Source organism: Lutra lutra, chromosome 17 (assembly GCF_902655055.1).
Source record: "Lutra lutra chromosome 17, mLutLut1.2, whole genome shotgun sequence".
Lineage (NCBI taxonomy): Eukaryota > Metazoa > Chordata > Mammalia > Carnivora > Mustelidae > Lutra > Lutra lutra.
Window position 1 is genome coordinate 45,820,560 of NC_062294.1, and position 16,488 is coordinate 45,837,047.

A 16,488-nucleotide genomic window follows, 5' to 3' on the forward strand; every position below is an offset into this window, starting at 1 on the left:
CCTTCTCCCCTTCAGAAGAACACGATGACAGCAGAGGCTGGAGCCATGTTTATTGGGAGATAAGTGGGTGTCACAACCACTAAGTGTGTCCATTGGGGATGGGGGCGCAGGGCGTGGTTCCCAATACCCCGCCCCCAGGGACTCATTCCTGGATGTAGAGGTTGCTGGGGGCAGTGGGGTCATCTGCTGGGCGTGTCTCCACCACCACAGGCCTGGGGAAGGAGGAGAGAAGTCAGTTCATTCGTTCATTTGTTCATCCATTCATCTGCAAAGGAGCAACAGCGGTTTGCCAGCACAGTGCTGGGCTACCACAGCCACGGTCTCCGCCCTTGAGGACAGGAGACCAGTCTAGAAGGGGAGACCACCATGACCCAGTGAATTACATGAGTGCAAAACACCATGGAAACCTATCCCAAAGGGTCAGCCAAGGTGGCCCAAAGATGGTGGAGGGGCTCCTGGGTGGCTCAGTTAGGCGTCTGCCTTCAGCTCTGGTCATGATCTCTGTCCTGGGATCAAGCCCCGCATTGGGCTTCCTGTTCAGCGGGGAGTCTGCTTCTCTCTCTCTTTCTCCCTCTGCCCATCCCCACTGTTCCTTCTCTCTCTCTCTCAAATAAATAAATGAAATCTTAAAAAAGAAAAAGAATAAATGGTGGAGCCTCAAAAAGGCTCAGGAGGGAACTTGGTGAAAGGTCAGGGAAGGGTGTTCTGGGCAGAGAACAACCTGGAAAAAAGCTCTGAGGTGGGAGAGAGCTTGGGACTTGGCTGCAGAAGTCAAAGTCTTGTGGGCTGTGGCCAGGACTGGGTATTTATCTTGAGGCCACAGGAGTTTTAAACGGGGAAGGGGGGGGGGAGGGTGACGCAATGGAACTTAGATTTTAAAAGGCCTCTTGGCATGTCAAAAGGTCACCAGAGATCCTTGAAGGGGCTCTCACTGGTTAAATGTGGGAGGTCTTGTGCCTTGAAGTAAATAATGATAGTAATAGATTATAACCCCCCCCCAGAATAAAATGGAAATCCACAAGGCTGTGCTGAAATATACACACACACACACACAGCGGTGAAGGGACAGATTGCCCCACAGTAGCATACCAGCTAATAAGTGCAGAAATAGACATTCACCATTTAGTAACTATCCTCATAATATATTCAGGCAGAAATAACCAATAGATGTTAAAACCAGGAGGTGAAAGTCTGATGAGAAGCAGTAATATTTACACCCTCTCAAAAAATCACCCCAAAAGATACTTTAATACAAAAAGTGACTTTATAGTGGAGAAACCGGGCTGACTCCACCCTACCCAAATGCTCAAAGATTGTCCAGTAATGGGACAAAGTGACGTGACCTCGTGATAGGATGCACTGAGAAGGGCACGCCACCACATCTGCAGTATTCCTGCTCGAAATGCTTAGCCTGAAAACCTCAAACCCAACTGAAGGACATTCTGGAAACAACCTTCCTGTACTCTTCAAAAGTATCAAGGTCCTGAAAAACAAAGAAAGCCCAAAGAATTGTCCCAGGCTAAAGAGGAAAGAAACCTGACTCCTACTTGCAGCCTATCATCCAGAAAAAAAGGTAGTATTTTTTGGTTATAAAGAGTATCATCGGGAGACACCTGGGTGGCTCAGGTCATCATCCCTGAGTCCCGAGATGGAGCCCTGAGTTGGGCTCCCCGCTCAGTGGGGAGTCTGCTTCTCCCTCTGGCCCTCACCTTGCTCGTGCTCTCTCTCCTTCACTAGCTCTCAAATACATAAAATCTTTCTTTAAAAAAAGCATCATTGGGGCAACTGGTGAGACCTGAATGGGTGTGTGGATTAGAAGGTAGGGCTATCCTGTGCTAGTTCCCTCATTTAGGCAGCTGCACTGTGGTCTGCACGAGGAGGTCTTTGCTTTGACTTAGGATGTCTCCTTCACACCCAAACAGTCAGAAAAAATTATACACATATGAAAGAGGAAGATCAAGCAAACATGGTAAAAATAAAAAACACACAAAACCCCTCCAAAAACAACCGAAAAGTTAACATCCGGGAAATCTGGATGAAGGAAGGGGATACAAGGATTTAAAACTATTTTTTAAATTTATTTTTGCAACTTCTCTGAGTCTAAAGTTTTGCCAAGATAAACAGTGAAAATAAAAATTAAAAAACAAAAATGTCCCCTTGGCTGCTGTCGGGGAGTGGACTATAAGCGGCAGAGACAGAAGCAGGGAGACCTGGAGAGAGAATGTGCAGGCCAAAGACACAGGTGGCTAGAGACATCTCAAGACACCTGTCCACATTAGAGGCCCCCCTCCCAGGTTCTGTGTCCCCTTCCCCACGTCCATACCTGGGGGAGCCAAGCAGACGGAAGGTGAGAGTGGGGTCTCTCAGCTCCTGCAACAGCTGGGGAAAAGGTGTATATGTCAGTATGTAGAAGACTCTTCCCCTCTCAAAGAGAATGCAGGGGTGAGTGTCTCTGAACTTCTAGTCTTGGGTCCAGAAATAATCATTCTTGCTAACACCATTCACCAGCTCTGTGATCCACGCAACCAAGTTACTTTACCTCTCTGTGCCTCGATTACTAACCTGGGAAATCATAGGACCTTCCTGATGGGTGCTCGAGAAGATGAAATAAAATACAAACATACAGGGGCAGCATCTGACACATAGTTCTATGAGCTAAGTACCATTTTTCATTCCATTTTCCAGCTGAGAAGGTGAAGTCAGTTGCTTAAAGTCAACCAGCCGGATTCCAACTCTGGCAGTCTGTTCATGCTTTTAACCGCCCGCATAACTCTCTAGTGAGCCCCATTTTATAGCTGGGAGACCGAGGCTCAGAGAGAAGCAGAATCTCTTGCACAAGATCACACAGTGGCCTGGAATGAGCTCTGGACCCGAGAGACCCTGGGGTATATAGAAGAGGACCTGAGACGGGAGGGAGCTTCCCCTGAGAGCCCCACACCCTGACTCAGTCCTCCCGGTCCATCTGGGGAACTGGAAGACCCGCAGGGGAGGGGCAGGGTTATGGGAACGTTCAGATGGAGACGCTTACCTGGTCTGAGCCTGGAGCCCACACCTGCACTCCATGCTTCCAAAAGGCCTGGAGGCGACCCCCGACCATAGCTGGGAGGAAAGCAGAGCCCATTACACTTGGGTGTCACTGAGCATCCACTGGGAGCCCAGGGCCCTCCCATCCCTGCACCTACCCACAGCTTCCACTGCCTCAGTCATGGGGATCTCTGGAGTTCGAAGCCCCCGGACTGGGGCTCCCTCCGGGGTCACCAACTTCAGAGATCCTAGAAGAGGATAGAGAGCGGGTTTTAAGAGCGAGGCTAGGAAGGGCGGACTGCTGAGAGACTGAACAATAAATTCATTGAGAATCAAAGCAGGAGGCAGGCAAAGCCTAGACGGGTTCAGCAGCACAGGGTCTGCGAGGTGGAGATCCAGGAACAGTGGAGGAAAGAGAGGGAGGAGGCTCCTTACCGTCCATCAACACCATCACCTTGTCTTCCTCTACCTGGGTCACCTGTACCGGTCCCCTGTGCTCTATTTGACAGGAGAAGTTCAAAAAGCCCATTCCTCTGGGTTCTGCCTTCCTCCGCTAGGCACCCCCTCCATTCCCAAGCCCCAGGCTAACTCCCGCCCATCACGAGGCCAGGCTGGTCCTCACGCTCACCAGCAGTACATTACATAGACCCACCGCTCTTCCCCTCGCCCAGGTTCAACCCCTTTCTCAACCACACCTCCGGGCTAAAGCACCGCCCAGCCGCCCAGCCCACCCCTCCCAGCACCCCCGCTCCCAGCGAGCCCGCCCTACTCACCTGTGCTCATCTCGCCCAGCCAGCAGGAGAGCGCGCCGAAGCGCACGGTGTGGAAGAGCACCGACTTCGCCGGCTGCCCCGGGCTCACGCCGATGCAGACGGCGGGCAGCTCGGAGCCTGGCCCCGTCAGTAGCGCGAACACTGGAAGGGGAGTCGGGAGCGGGAACAGCACCTGCTGCCGGGCGCACAGGGAGGGGCGGGCTCAGAGGAGGCGCGGGGCGGGGCCTACGAGGGGCGGAGCCTCGGGGGCGAGTCCGCAGGGGGCTTCCCAAGGATTGCCTGGGCTCTCGGTTTGGAGGGACGCCGTCTAGAAACTTCAGGGGGTGAGAGCCCAGAGGAGTGAGGTGGTGCCAACTTAGAAATGGACAAATGTGGCTTTAGAGTTGGCGTGTCTTCTGTTAGGGTCGTGCAGCCCTCATGACAGAAAGGCAAGGCCCCTAGAGGGCCAACCTCTAAAGGCAGCAAAGTCTCCTTGGACTCAAAGGATCTGGGGGGGGGGGGGTCTCCTTGAAGACCCGAGGGCATGAACACAGGGCCTGTGGGTGAGAGGCGGAGCTTAAGGGTCAGGAAGCCCCCCGGAGGGTGAGCCTCCTGCGCCTTCCGCACGTGGGCGGGGCCTCGGGTGGAAGCGGGGCTTCTCGAAGCTCTAGGCAGAAGCAGAACGAGTGGGAGGCCCTAGCCACCGAACCTCACAGAGTCCCCAGCCTCTGCAGGCCCCCTACCCGGACCAGCAGGAACTTGTTCATGGGCTGGTACCACTGAAGCAGGACCACAGACGTCTCCAATGCCCCGCACAGGAACGGGCCCCCCGAGCTCGCACCCTCCGCTGTGGAGGTGGGTAGGGATGGGTTAGAGTCAATCCTCTACCCGCCCCCCCCAATCCCCGAAAAGGGCACACATCTCTCCCCGGACTCTGGACAGCCGGCCTTGGTCTTAACTCTCGGGTAGATGCAGCCCAAGCCCCGCCCCCGCCCCGCCCCGCCCCCTTTATGTCCACCCAGCTGGGATCTCTCTCACCCACGCAGCAAGCTCGGCACCCTTTGGTGTCCTGGATCTTGGTGGAGACCATGTTCTTCCTGCAGAAGAAGGGAGGCGTAAATGCAGAGGGACGGCAGGAAAGGGGGATCCCAGGGGTCTGTGGTGCCACTGGGGTTGGTACCTCGCCAATAGCCGATGGGGGCTAATGTGAGCGATAGGGCTTCCCGCTCTGGTCTCCTTCCGTTCCAGCAGGCCCAGGATGCTATGCGAATACAGGTGGGGGGTCTTTCCTGCAGTGTGGGTGTGTGTAGGGGGGAAGCAGGCTGTTATAGGTCACCAGACACTCACCGTCCCTGTCCCTTCGCTTGGCCCCATCCCTTTGAAACTCCCAAGGCTCCAAGTCTCAGGCATTTTTGTTTATTCCTTTTTCGCTCGACATATTTTAAATGTGCACCCTAGGCCAGGCACCCCGCTGGGCTCCGGTGAACAACTAATGAGTTAAATATGTTCCCTCTCCTCCTGAGCTTGGAGCCACATGTGAACCTATGGACACTTAACCAGTCAGATGAAGTGACACACATTGCTCAGTTTAAGAGGTAATTGATCTAGAAATTCTCCTAAAGGTGTCATCAAGCAGCCTCTTTGGCTTGGCGTTCCCTCATAGATTAGAAATTCTCTTACACAAAATGTTTTTAAAACAACACAAAATTTTAACCTCTAACTCCTCACTTACTCTATTTTAGTAAAGAGTGGAGAAAGGTGTTTTTTTTTTATATTTCATTTATGTATTTCACAGAGAGATCACAAGCAGGCAGCGGGGGGTGGGGGGGAACAGGCTCCCCGCTGAGCAGAGAGCCCGACCCTGGGGCTCGATCCTAGGACCCTGAGGTCATGACCTGAGCCAAAGGCAGAGGCTTAACCCTTTGAGCCACCCAGGCGCCCCTGGAGTAAGTTCTAATTGGCATCTGAACATGAAGGAAATGTAAAGACTCCCTGTAGAGCTCACCTCAAAACTGACTGGAGGTGGGACTACTGTGAACCCCATTGTACAGGTAGGGAAACTGAGGCTCGAGGAGCAAGTCCCCCAGTGAAAAAGTGGCTGGGATTTTTAACTGTGGGCTCTGTGAAGGGGGAGCGTATGTTTGTTTGTTTTTTTTTTTTCCAGCTGTGTCCATCTACCTCCCAACCCCCTGACTCTCAACGCTTTAACTTCTGAACCCCCCTCCTCCCACCCAACCCACAGCCAGACCTGAGAGAGACATGAGGACATTATTGATGGAGTACACCCAGGTAGTCCGGCTGGGAAAGAGCTGCAGAGAATGGAGGAGATAAGACCCCATAAGACCCCAGCAGCCCCCAACTCCAGCCCCTTACCCTTGGCCCCTCGGTTCTGTGCTCACCATCTCCAGTGTGGCCTCCTGATCATTCCGGTTCAAGATGAAAATGCCTTCCTCTGCCCCCAGGAGCAGGTGCTGGTCTGTGGGGACAGACACAAGGCCACTGGGACCTACCTCACCCTGGGGGGCCTCCCCAACCCCCACCTGTCTGACCCCAAATACTGGCAGTCTGTCCCCCAGCCCTGACCCTCAGTTCTCTCTTACCCCCATACTGACACTCCCAGCCTCTGTTTCCCCAAATGTGAACTCAAACCCTAACCCAGTCCCCTGAGCTGGTCTCATTCTCACCTACCTCTCATGCTTGGGCCCATACATACATCCTGCAAATCCTGACCCCCACCTCCTCACTTTTGACCCCAACATTAGTCATGCTTCCCCAAATAGTCCTCTGAGTTCGGTCCTTCTGTCTTCCCAGTTCTGGTCCCCAACTGCTAATTTGTCTCAACACTGATTCTCAAACTCCGGCCATCTGAAAGGTGGCTTTTTCTTTGTCCAATGTGCCTCCCTCAAATTCTAATGCTGTGTTTTCTTTAATGAGTTTTAGCAATTTTTTTAAGATTTTATTTTTAAGTAATCTCTACACCCAACATAGGGCTCAAACTTACAACCCTGAGATCAAGGGCCGCCTGCTCTACTGATGGAGCCAATCAGGTGCCCCAAATGCTGTTTCTTTAACATTGACCCCTCACTGACCATGTCTCTTCATCCCCACACTCTTCCCTTTTTGTGTTCCCGTCCCCCAAACTCCCGAACCCCAAAATGTGGATCCCCAACCTACCATTAACCTCTCACTGAGGTTAATGGGGTCCAACTGTGCCCCATCTTAGACCCCAAACTCGGACCTTTCTGTTCTCTCTGACGTTCCTGGCCCCTAAACTCTTATTTTCCTAGTTTTCACCCTCAAATCACTTCACTCTACCTATCTCTGATCCGCAAACCCCAACTGTAACCCAGGTCTTTGGTTCTGCCTCAGCTCTGCCCCTCCCCTGTTCCTCCTGCCTCAGTGCCTCCCTTAAGGCCCCTCCCCACCCCCCTCTGAGAGCCCACCCTTGGTGGAGGGATGTGTCCAGGCGGCTGTGCTGTGGATGCGGAGCGGGCAACCATTGAACAACTTCACCAGAAGGGCACATCCCTAGGCAGGCCCCGGGAGCAGAGCAGCAGATCCAGCAAAAGGAGGGAAGGGACAGGAAGGTGCAGTGGTTAAGACTCTGACCCAAGACAACCAGCACGCAAATCCCACCTCTGTCTCCCCAAAGCTTTATCACCTCTGCAAGCTATGCATCCCTCTCTGCCTCTGTTTCCCCATCTGTGAAATGGGGGACAACGCCTTTCTCTGGGATCCCTACCTACATCTGTGAAGGTTGACACCACACAAGGACATGAGGTCAGTGTCACCCCCGAGGCCGGGCTCACCGAGTCTCACCTCCCATCATTATCACTCTGCCCACCCTCAGGCATCCCAGCCCCATCCAGGGGTTGTGAATCCTCGGTACAGCCCGGCTCACCCTTCTCTTCATTTTTTCCTTCTTCGGCGGTAACAATGGGGGCTGATCAGGCTCCGGGGGCGTTGGGTTCCAGAGTGAGGGTTCTGAGACAGGGTGGGGGGAAAATCAGCCCCCAAAGGCCCCCCTAGCCCCCCACACACCCCTGCCCACCTCCTGCCCCAGCCTGCCCATTACCTGAATGGGCAGTTAGGTGGGGGCTGCGGGTGGCCAGGGGAGGCCCAAGGTGAGGGGTTCGGGGGGGAGGCCCACTGGCACAGCGGACCAGCACCCCCGGGCTCAGCTGTCCGTCATCCCCGGTGCCCCCGGGCCCCTCGTCTGATGGAGAACGGAACTTGGGCTATGGAGATTGAGGAGGAATGGGTGAAGGGACATGAGGAGATCCCCAAGAGAGGGTGCCCTGCCTCCTCCAGAACTAATGTTGGCCGTTGGTTGTGGCTCACCCTCCTCCCAGTGTCCTACTCCTGTCCCAGGCATCAGCCCTGACCTCTGTCCCCACCCCCACCCACCACCAACACACGGCAGCAGTTAAAGGCTTAATGCCGAAGCGCTTTGTGCTGGGGGCTCCCAGGACCGGTGCCCATCTGGCTAAATACTTTGAATCCCACCCCCGGGTTCAAGGATGCTACTTCCAGATCCCAGTGTGCTCAGGATCCAGTCTCCCAGACTCCAGCCATAGAGGGCGCAGTATCCCAGCATCTAAGGACCCTGGTGCCCAGTACCCAGCTCCAGTGGGCCCAGGGCCTTACCTTGGGAGGCAGGGGAGGAGGTGTGGCCTCTGCAGGGGTGGGGCTGGAACACAAAGATGGGGTGAGTTGGTGGGGGGAGTTGTCGGTAACAAGGACTGGGGGTGGTGTGCGACTGGAGGGCTGAGGTCAGGGGGCCGGGGCTGACTGGGTCTGGGCTGGAGCTGAGGATTAGAGCCCTCAGAGGCTCGGTAATGCCAGATGGCAAGTGTGGCCAGTGCCTCCAGCCGGAATTTTGCGATGCTGATCATGGGAGCTGAGGGGCTGGGCACCGCCCATGAGCCCACTGCAACGGAGATGTGCAGAAGGGATGGGCGGGGGCAGGGCTGACTGTTTCCCTCCTCGGTCGGTGGTCTGGTGTGGGGCAAGTTCCCAGGGCGGGGAAGAGGCCGAGGAAGGCTGGGCTCTGAGGGTTCAGGCTGGCATCTGAGCAGCATCGGGGAGCTGGGGGGCCCCAGCCGCAGTGGAGGGTCCAGGGCTCAGCTGGGGTGGCGCCAGGGGTTGGCTTGCGGGGGGTAGAGTGGGAGCCGGGCCAGAGAGGAGGTGAAGGAGTATCAGGGGGTACCGGGGGAGACAGTATTAAGGGTCTAGTCAGGTGTCTGGGGATGAGTGGCGGAAGGCCAGCAGGGGCTGAGGTCAGGGTTGGGATGGAAGGGAGACAGCGGCTATAGGAGGATGGGGCGGGTGAGGGCTGGTGGGGCGAGGCCAGGCCTCTCTTACATGTCCACGTCATCGTAGTCATCGTCGGACTCTGACAGCTGCCTCCTGAGAAGTGACAGGCATGACCCTCAGGTGCTTCCCCCACATGTCCCAGCCCCCTCCCCTCCACACTGAGGGTCCCTGACCTTGGGCTGCTGCTCCTGAAGTCTCCAGGGGGCTGTAAGTGGGCCTGTGGACAGTCAAGGGTCAGCGGTGCCTAGGGGGAGGGGAGGGCGTCCGAGGTGAGGGCAAGGGGAGACCTCTCACCGTGTGGGCTATGGGTCTGGACTCCATTGCTCTGAGCTTCCGGAACTCCATGTGCCGCCCTGGAAGGGGGGAGGTACAGTGAGCTGAGGAGACGAAAATGGCGGGGGGGCGCTTCGGGGTCAAGATCTTAGGACTGGAGCTATCATAGGGGGAAGGGTCTTGGTTTCCAAGGAGGGGATCAGGGTTTGGGACCAGGGAGGTGGGGGCTCAAAGTTATAGAGCGTTTATTTTCAGGGTTCATTTGGGTATTGTGAGAGAGATTTCAGAGGGCTCTTTGAGGGTCCTGGTGTTATGGGAAGACTCATGGGGTCTGCCTGCAGGTCACAAAATTATGGGGTCTCTGCAGTAATTTTGTAGGTCAGGCAGTGATGAGGTTTTCTAGAGTCTCTTGCAGGGTCCAAGAGTGATGAGAGTCTCTGAGGGTCTGTGTGGAAGTGACAAAGGTCTCCGGGGTCAGTCATGAGATCAGACAGTACTGAGGGTCTCTGGCAGAATCACAGGGTGGGGGGGGTGGTCTTAGATCTATTATAGGGTCACAGGTCCCCAAGCTTCAGGATTCTCTACTCACGACAGCAGTCAGCATCTGGGATCCCTAGAGAGCTGGCCCGGTGGGTGGACCGGATCCGCCGAGGGACAGCAGGGGGCACCTGGGCAGAGGGGCAGCTCAGGGCCACAGCCCTCTGGCATCCCTACCGCCCTGTGGGCCCAGCTGGGAGCCTCTGGCTCTCCCATACCCCTCTGTGCCCTCAGCCCTGCACCAAACCCTGCCTCCATCCTCTGCTTTTTCCCTTGGAGAGAGGCAGCAGGAAGGTGCTCCAGGCAAGGGACGCAGCCTGAGCAAAGTCCGGGAGGTTCCATCTTTGTTGGCCAAGGGTGCCCTTACCTCAGGCTCCTCATCTTCAATCTCAACCACGGGGGCCCCCTTCCCTGGATTCCTCAGTTTGTCAAGAAGATCTAGGATCAGGCCTCTATTTAGCCTGGGCTGGGACACCAGCTGATGCTAGAGAGGAGAGGAGGGGGTCAGCAGACAGAGGGCTGGTGTCAGGGAGAGGCTGGGACAGGGGCCTGAGAACCGGTCTAAGGGAATCTAGTGGGGAAGGTGCCAACTGACAGGGAAGACAGGGAACTCTGGGGGAACTGAGACTGGGGACTTTTACGGGGTTGGAAGGGATTAGAAGAATCTAAAATTCCCAGCAGGGGCAAATGGAGAATTCCAGAGGCGTCTTCGAGGGGACTGGGCTTCCCTGGGAATTCCAGAGTAGACCCAGGAATGGGTCTGAAGACCATGGAGAATATGTGAGTTTTAACAACTCAGGATATCTTGGCAAAAGGCCTGGGGTACAATTTGGAGAATCTTGGGGAGGTCCTGGGGGAATTCTGGGGGTAAGTTTAAGAAGGGCTCTTCAGGGAAGAGAGGGGTGGTTTACACTGAGCATCTTGGTGGCGCCGGGCCGTTTCTTGGGGTTCTTAGTGAGGGTGACTTTGACAAAGTTGTGGAAGGCAGCCGACCTTGGGAGGAAGAAGCCAAGTTCTGGGGTGAGGGGACCAGAAACTCTCCCATCAGACCCTCAATCCTGGCTCTGCCCTCCCTATCCCATGTCCTACCATTTGCCTTTTTCTTTTAGCCTGGGGGGCTGGTAGCCACTCTTTGTCATGAGGAAAAGAACTCTAGAAAAGTAAGGAGAGAACACGGTGTTCAGACCCCAGTGGGGAGGGGGTCAGACCTCATGGCTCAAGGAGTCCCCCATAGCACTGACGTCAGCAGAGAGCAAAACAAGGGACAAAACCAGAATGGGGTTCAGGTTTTACAGTGCACTGGGATGCCACTTCTGGGGGACTCTGTCACATGACAGCTACAGCACCTATGATGGGAGCCTTCAGATAGGGAGTCCCTGCAATCAGGGGCGGGGGTTTCCTGCTGTGGAGGGGTGAAGAAAAGGCTTTCTGGGTTGAGATGATCCTTGGGGTTCTCAGAGTGAGCTGTGAGGAAGGGGTGTCTCCTGTAGGTGGGGTGGTGGTGATCAGGGTCAGGGTTGGGGGTTACTGGGGGTACCGACCAGGCCTGGCTACCTGAGGGGGTGCACGTCAAACAGCGGTGGCTGCAGCTCGGCTAGTTCGATGGCTGTGATGCCCAGGGACCAGATGTCACACAGCTCATTGTATCCCCCCTTCAGGGCCACGGCCGCCACTTCTGGAGCCATCCTGGGGGGCAGAGACCCTCAGCCAGGGGTGACACGTGGGTATGGGGGCAGAAGAGAGACAGAGAAAGGAAAATGGTGCACAGAGAGAACCAGAAATGTCAAGATGAAGGGAGAGATAGGAATAAAGACAGACACAGGGAGGTTGAGACAGAGACAGAGATAGAGGAATGAGAAGAAACATCAACATGAAGAGAACCTAGGCAAAAAAAAAAAACTCAAGAGAGAGCCAAAAAGTAAGAACGTTCAACAGGGAAAGATAAAGGCAGGGAAAGGAGCCGGGAAAGAGATTCCCAGTGACCCAGGTGGGGACAGCCACCGCCCCCCATTGCACCATCAGCTGCCCACCAGGCATCCCTCACCAGTAGGGTGTCCCAATGAAAGAGAGGCGTCGAGCCAGCGTGGCCCCAATCTGGGCCGAGATACCAAAGTCAGCTGGAGGTCAAGAGAAAGAGACATAGTGACCTGGGGTGCCCTATTCCCTTGGCCCCCAGTCAGTCCTCCTCCCCAGCGCCACCCACCACACTCACCCAGTCTGACCTCCCCAGCATCATTGATGAGGATGTTGGCTCCCTGGGGAGAGAGGGGGAAATGAGAGGCTGTCAGAGACACCCCCCCCAGCCCAACGCTGCCTCCAGCCCCTGGCCCCACAGCTCCACACCACCCTGAGTCCTCAAACACCACTTAGTCTCCTGGGCGCCCCCCACCCCAACCACCAAGGCCACTTTTCTGCCCCAAGACCACCTTGATGTCCCGGTGTATCTTCTTCTGTGAGTGCAGATAGGCAAGTCCCTGGGAAGAGGGATGGACAGTGGGGCTGTGAGTGCCCAGGGGCTGGAGCAGGGAGGAGGCAGGAGGTCCCTGCCCCACCCCGGCCCACCTGTTCTCTCCTCACCTGGAGCACTTCCCGGCAGACATAGCTAATCTGGAGCTCTGACAGGGGGCCTGTCACTGCAAAGGTCACACCAGTGGCTTTGGGTGGGAACCAGGAGAGCTGGTCCCGGGAGACTCCAGTCCCCACCCACACTGGCTGAGAGGGTGCCACATGGGGAGGGGGGAACAGATGAGACAAGTGGGAGGAGGAGATGGAGGGACAGTCAGCGACCAACACAGGGAACCAAAGGCCAGAGGGAGATAGATTCATTCAACAGATATTTATGGTGTCCACTGGGTGCCAGGCACTGTGGTGGGCACTGGGGAGACAGCTGTGGACAAAAGACACAGAGATCCCTGCCTGTGTGGAGAGAACATTCCAGTCGGGGCCACGGACTGTAAACAACATAACTACAGCACAGCCCCCAAGATGCTAATAAATAGCAAGAAGAAAACTAAAGTGAAAAAGAATAACAGGAAATATGTGTGGGAAGGGGGTATGACATTTTACCGGGTGGTCGGTGAAGTCTACTCTGAGAAGGTGGCAGGGTGAAGATGTGATCAGTCCAGCTCAGAGGGGACCAGAAGAGCTAGTGCAAAGGCCCAGTGGCGGAGAGGGCCCCATGGGTTCAGAAAGCAGCAAAGTGGGTGGAGCAGAGTGGGGGTGGAGGAGAAAAGGGGTTGGAGGTGAGTCTGGCAGCTTGGGTGTAGGTGGGGGTCACCCTGGGGAGGTTGGGCTTCTCTTTGCGGGGAGTGTTCTGAGCAGGGGGTGATGGGAGTTTGCAAAATAAGAAAAGGCAGAGGAATATGGATACCGACACACACACACACAGATAATGACAGAGAAACAGAAAGACAGAGAAACGGGAACAGATTCAAACTGAGACCCAAAAACATGAAGAAAGGCTGAGAAACAGAGAGACACAGAGGTGGAGAGAGAATGATACACAACAGACAGAAGGAGTCAGAGACCAGGTCTGCTAGACCAGCTGGGTGAACCACTTCCTCTCTGAGGGCCTCAGTTTCCCCCCGGTGACCTAATGTGGAATTTCTTCTTTGTCTGACATTTGAGATCTTGGGTTCACGGAGAGAGAGAGGAGGCCAAAGACAGAGGTGGCCGTGAAAACTGGAGAGGTGATCAGAGGCCCATCCCATCCCCATCCTCAAATTTTCCAAAAGAGCAAGAAGCAGGCTGAGAGAGAGAGAGAGAGAAGAAAAGAGAGTCAGGAATTCATTCACTCAGTCAATGAAAATGTGGACCCAGCTATGGGCCAAAAAATGCAGAAATACTCAAACACTGAACGGACACCTTAGTGAGAAAATGCCAACAGAGGAAGATGGGAGAGGAAAACAGAGGGCATGACTGCATGCAGAGATTAGGGCTAGACTGTCAAGTGCTAAAGGGAAGGGCCCAGGGCCCACTTGGTCACCATAGTATTCCCAGAACCAACCAGGGTAGGCCTGTGCCCAGATCGGGGCTCCTCGCAGGAAATGTGGACCAGAAAGAACGTCCCAGAAGACACAACCCCAGAGAGATTGGAGGGGCAGAGGAGGGGGTGCTGCGGATCCCCCTTGCCCGTCCTCTCACCTTGGTAGATGTCCTGGAGAGAACCAGCCCCACAGAATTCCATGCATATCCAGAACTTCTGAAGCCTTTAATTTCAAGAGTAGTAAGAACAACAGTCGTCACTGGTGGGTGAACCCTGGCTCACTGTCTGTCTCATTCCACCTCAACAAGAACTTTAATGTGACAGCGGTCATCCACCTCTCCTTGTCCACCAAAGAGAGATCATTCCACTTCCGTTTTATAGGTGGGTAAGTTGAGGCTCAGAGAGGAAATGAATGTTCGGGGTCAACTGGACCAAAACCCAGGTCTTTTGACTCAACCCAGTAGGACTCCTAACTCTGCTAACGGATGGTAACCCAGAAGAAAGGCCAGATATCTTCCAAGTTGGGGGCGGTTCAGGGGGACAAAGGGACCCAGGGTATCAGGTCTGGGGGGACAGCGATTATTACTGGGGTATCTGGGATATTAATTTAGGGGTCTGGGGATTTAGGGAATTAGGGGAGCAGAGAATGGAACTGGGGGGCCTGAACGGCAGGATGATGAAAAATTAGTTTTAGGGGACTTGCTTTCAGGTTCGGTTACTATGAAGGGATTGCTTTTGGGGATCCCTGCTCAGAAACAGGAGTCCTGGACTGCAGATTGCATCAGAGAACACTCTGGTCAGAAAAGGGGGACTTCAGACTGGGGGGGAGCCAGTTTAAACTTCGAGTTTAAAATGGGAGTCCAGGACTGGAGGTCAGGAATGCGGGTTCTGGGCTGGGGGCGAGGCATGGCCCCAGGGCAGGTTTGAGGCTCATCACCAGAGATAACTCCCATGGTAGGCCACGATGTTGGCATGCCGGCAAGTTTTCAAGATGAGGATTTCCTTCTGAAGTGTGGAAACATCGTCGTCTGTATGGAGGAACAGGAAAGAAAAGGCCGCTGCAGGGAGGGCCTATGGGGGAGGCATCCCGGTGTCCCAAGAGGAGGGGTCAGGGTTGGGGAGGGAGCGCCCGTGTCCTCACCAGGCTCCATCTTCACCATCTTCACTGCCACCAGGTCCCCCGTCACCTTGTCTCGAGCCTTGTGAAGGGGAAGTTGGCAGTCAGGCAGGCTCCATTCGCCTGAGTTCCAACTCAGCATCCCTGAGCCCCAGCCAAGGACTGGGATCCTCTCTCATCCCCTTCCCCTCTTGGGCCTCATCCCCAGGGCTCGCTGGTCTGAGGGTGATGGAGAAGGAGGGGTGTCCTCACCTTGAAGACTTCTCCATAGGTGCCGCCACCCAGCCGCTGCAGCAGGTCATAATGATCCCGGGGGTCCCTGTTAAAGATGTCGGGATCCACGAGGTCCATCCCTGGGAGCTGGAGCTGGGCCTGCGCCCAGGGGCCAGCAGGGCCTCAGGGCTCGAGTGTGGCACCTCCCTCCCTCCCCACACGTCCTGCACCCTGCACCCGCCTTGCCTCGCCTCCACCGGCTGTGGCCTCCCCCCTCCCCACTCTCGCTTCCTGCCCCAGCACAGGGCTGTGCTGCCGGCTCCACCCCCTGTCCCCTGGGCCCTGAGAGCCTGTGAGGGGGAGCTTGCCTTGGGACCCAGGGGACCCCCCTCTTCCACCTCCAGGGCCCAGGGCAGAATGTAAACCAGATGCAAACTATCTTGTGATCTGGGGGGAGGAGGGAGAAGGGCCTGCCCTGGCACCCCCTACCGCGTCCTGGGCGGTGGCTAAAAACCACAGTTGAAACTCTGCTGAGTGTTTGAGGGTTTGGCCGCCGTCCGGAGATGGATGATAGGCCTGCCCAGGAGTGCCCATGCCCTGGACATGCCCGTTCCCTAGATACATACATACACTTGGCCGTACCCACCAATGTACCCACTGTGCCAGACCAGTAGACGCGCACACGACTGGATACCCGTGTGCACACGTGCTATGTGTGTGCACATACCTCCACGGATATACCACATGCTGTGCATTCGCGTCTAAAGTGTGCAGAAGGGCACTCGCCTTCTCCCCCAAGACTGGAGGGGGCTGAGCGCCAGCAAGCAGGGTCCCGGAGCCCTTCAGCCCAGCCCGCCCGTGCCGGATAGAGCATCACAACCTTACGGGTCCCTAGCCCTGGGGTTGGGGAGGAGTGTGGGGACGAGGACCCCAGAGCTCAGGATCCTGCTTCAGAAGCCGAGGCCTGGGGCAAAGGGGACCTCAAAGGACACTTCCCTAAGGAATCTGGCCAGGCCCAAGTTAAGGGATACTGCGCGCTCCCCAGCACGGTTTTGTGAGTTCACGACCGCGCGCAACACGAAGCCCCCACGCTGGTGGGGGGGGGGTCTCCCAGCCGCGGAGTTCGCACACACGTCCCCGAGGTGCTAGGACACGGTACGCGAGGCCCGGGAAAAGCTTCGCCCCGCCTCCTCGCCCCGAGCCGGCGCCTGCGTACTGGGCTAGATGAAGCCTTTTTTCACGCTGTGGGTCCGGGTTGTGGGGAGCGTATG

General features: G+C 55.8%; 1 protein-coding gene across 1 annotated transcript; it reads right to left on the bottom strand.

Annotated features, from left to right (window-relative positions):
- Window positions 1-33: 33 nt before the first annotated feature.
- MAP4K1 (mitogen-activated protein kinase kinase kinase kinase 1) lies at window positions 34-16,371 on the bottom strand. The gene is made up of 31 exons (XM_047712422.1): window positions 15,257-16,371; window positions 15,029-15,086; window positions 14,825-14,915; window positions 14,046-14,110; window positions 12,480-12,535; window positions 12,329-12,376; window positions 12,115-12,157; window positions 11,947-12,019; window positions 11,457-11,588; window positions 10,992-11,054; window positions 10,814-10,895; window positions 10,270-10,386; window positions 9,955-10,033; window positions 9,387-9,445; window positions 9,266-9,309; window positions 9,141-9,185; window positions 8,424-8,466; window positions 7,852-8,014; window positions 7,678-7,760; window positions 7,220-7,304; window positions 6,176-6,252; window positions 6,025-6,085; window positions 4,957-5,065; window positions 4,815-4,873; window positions 4,520-4,623; window positions 3,798-3,972; window positions 3,460-3,522; window positions 3,183-3,272; window positions 3,029-3,099; window positions 2,324-2,379; window positions 34-212 (listed from the first exon to the last, which is right to left on the bottom strand). Exons 1-31 carry the CDS (start codon window positions 15,353-15,355, stop codon window positions 143-145), a joined length of 2,463 nt encoding a protein of 820 aa, XP_047568378.1. The 5' UTR covers window positions 15,356-16,371; the 3' UTR covers window positions 34-142.
- Between the last annotated feature and the right edge of the window lie 117 nt (window positions 16,372-16,488).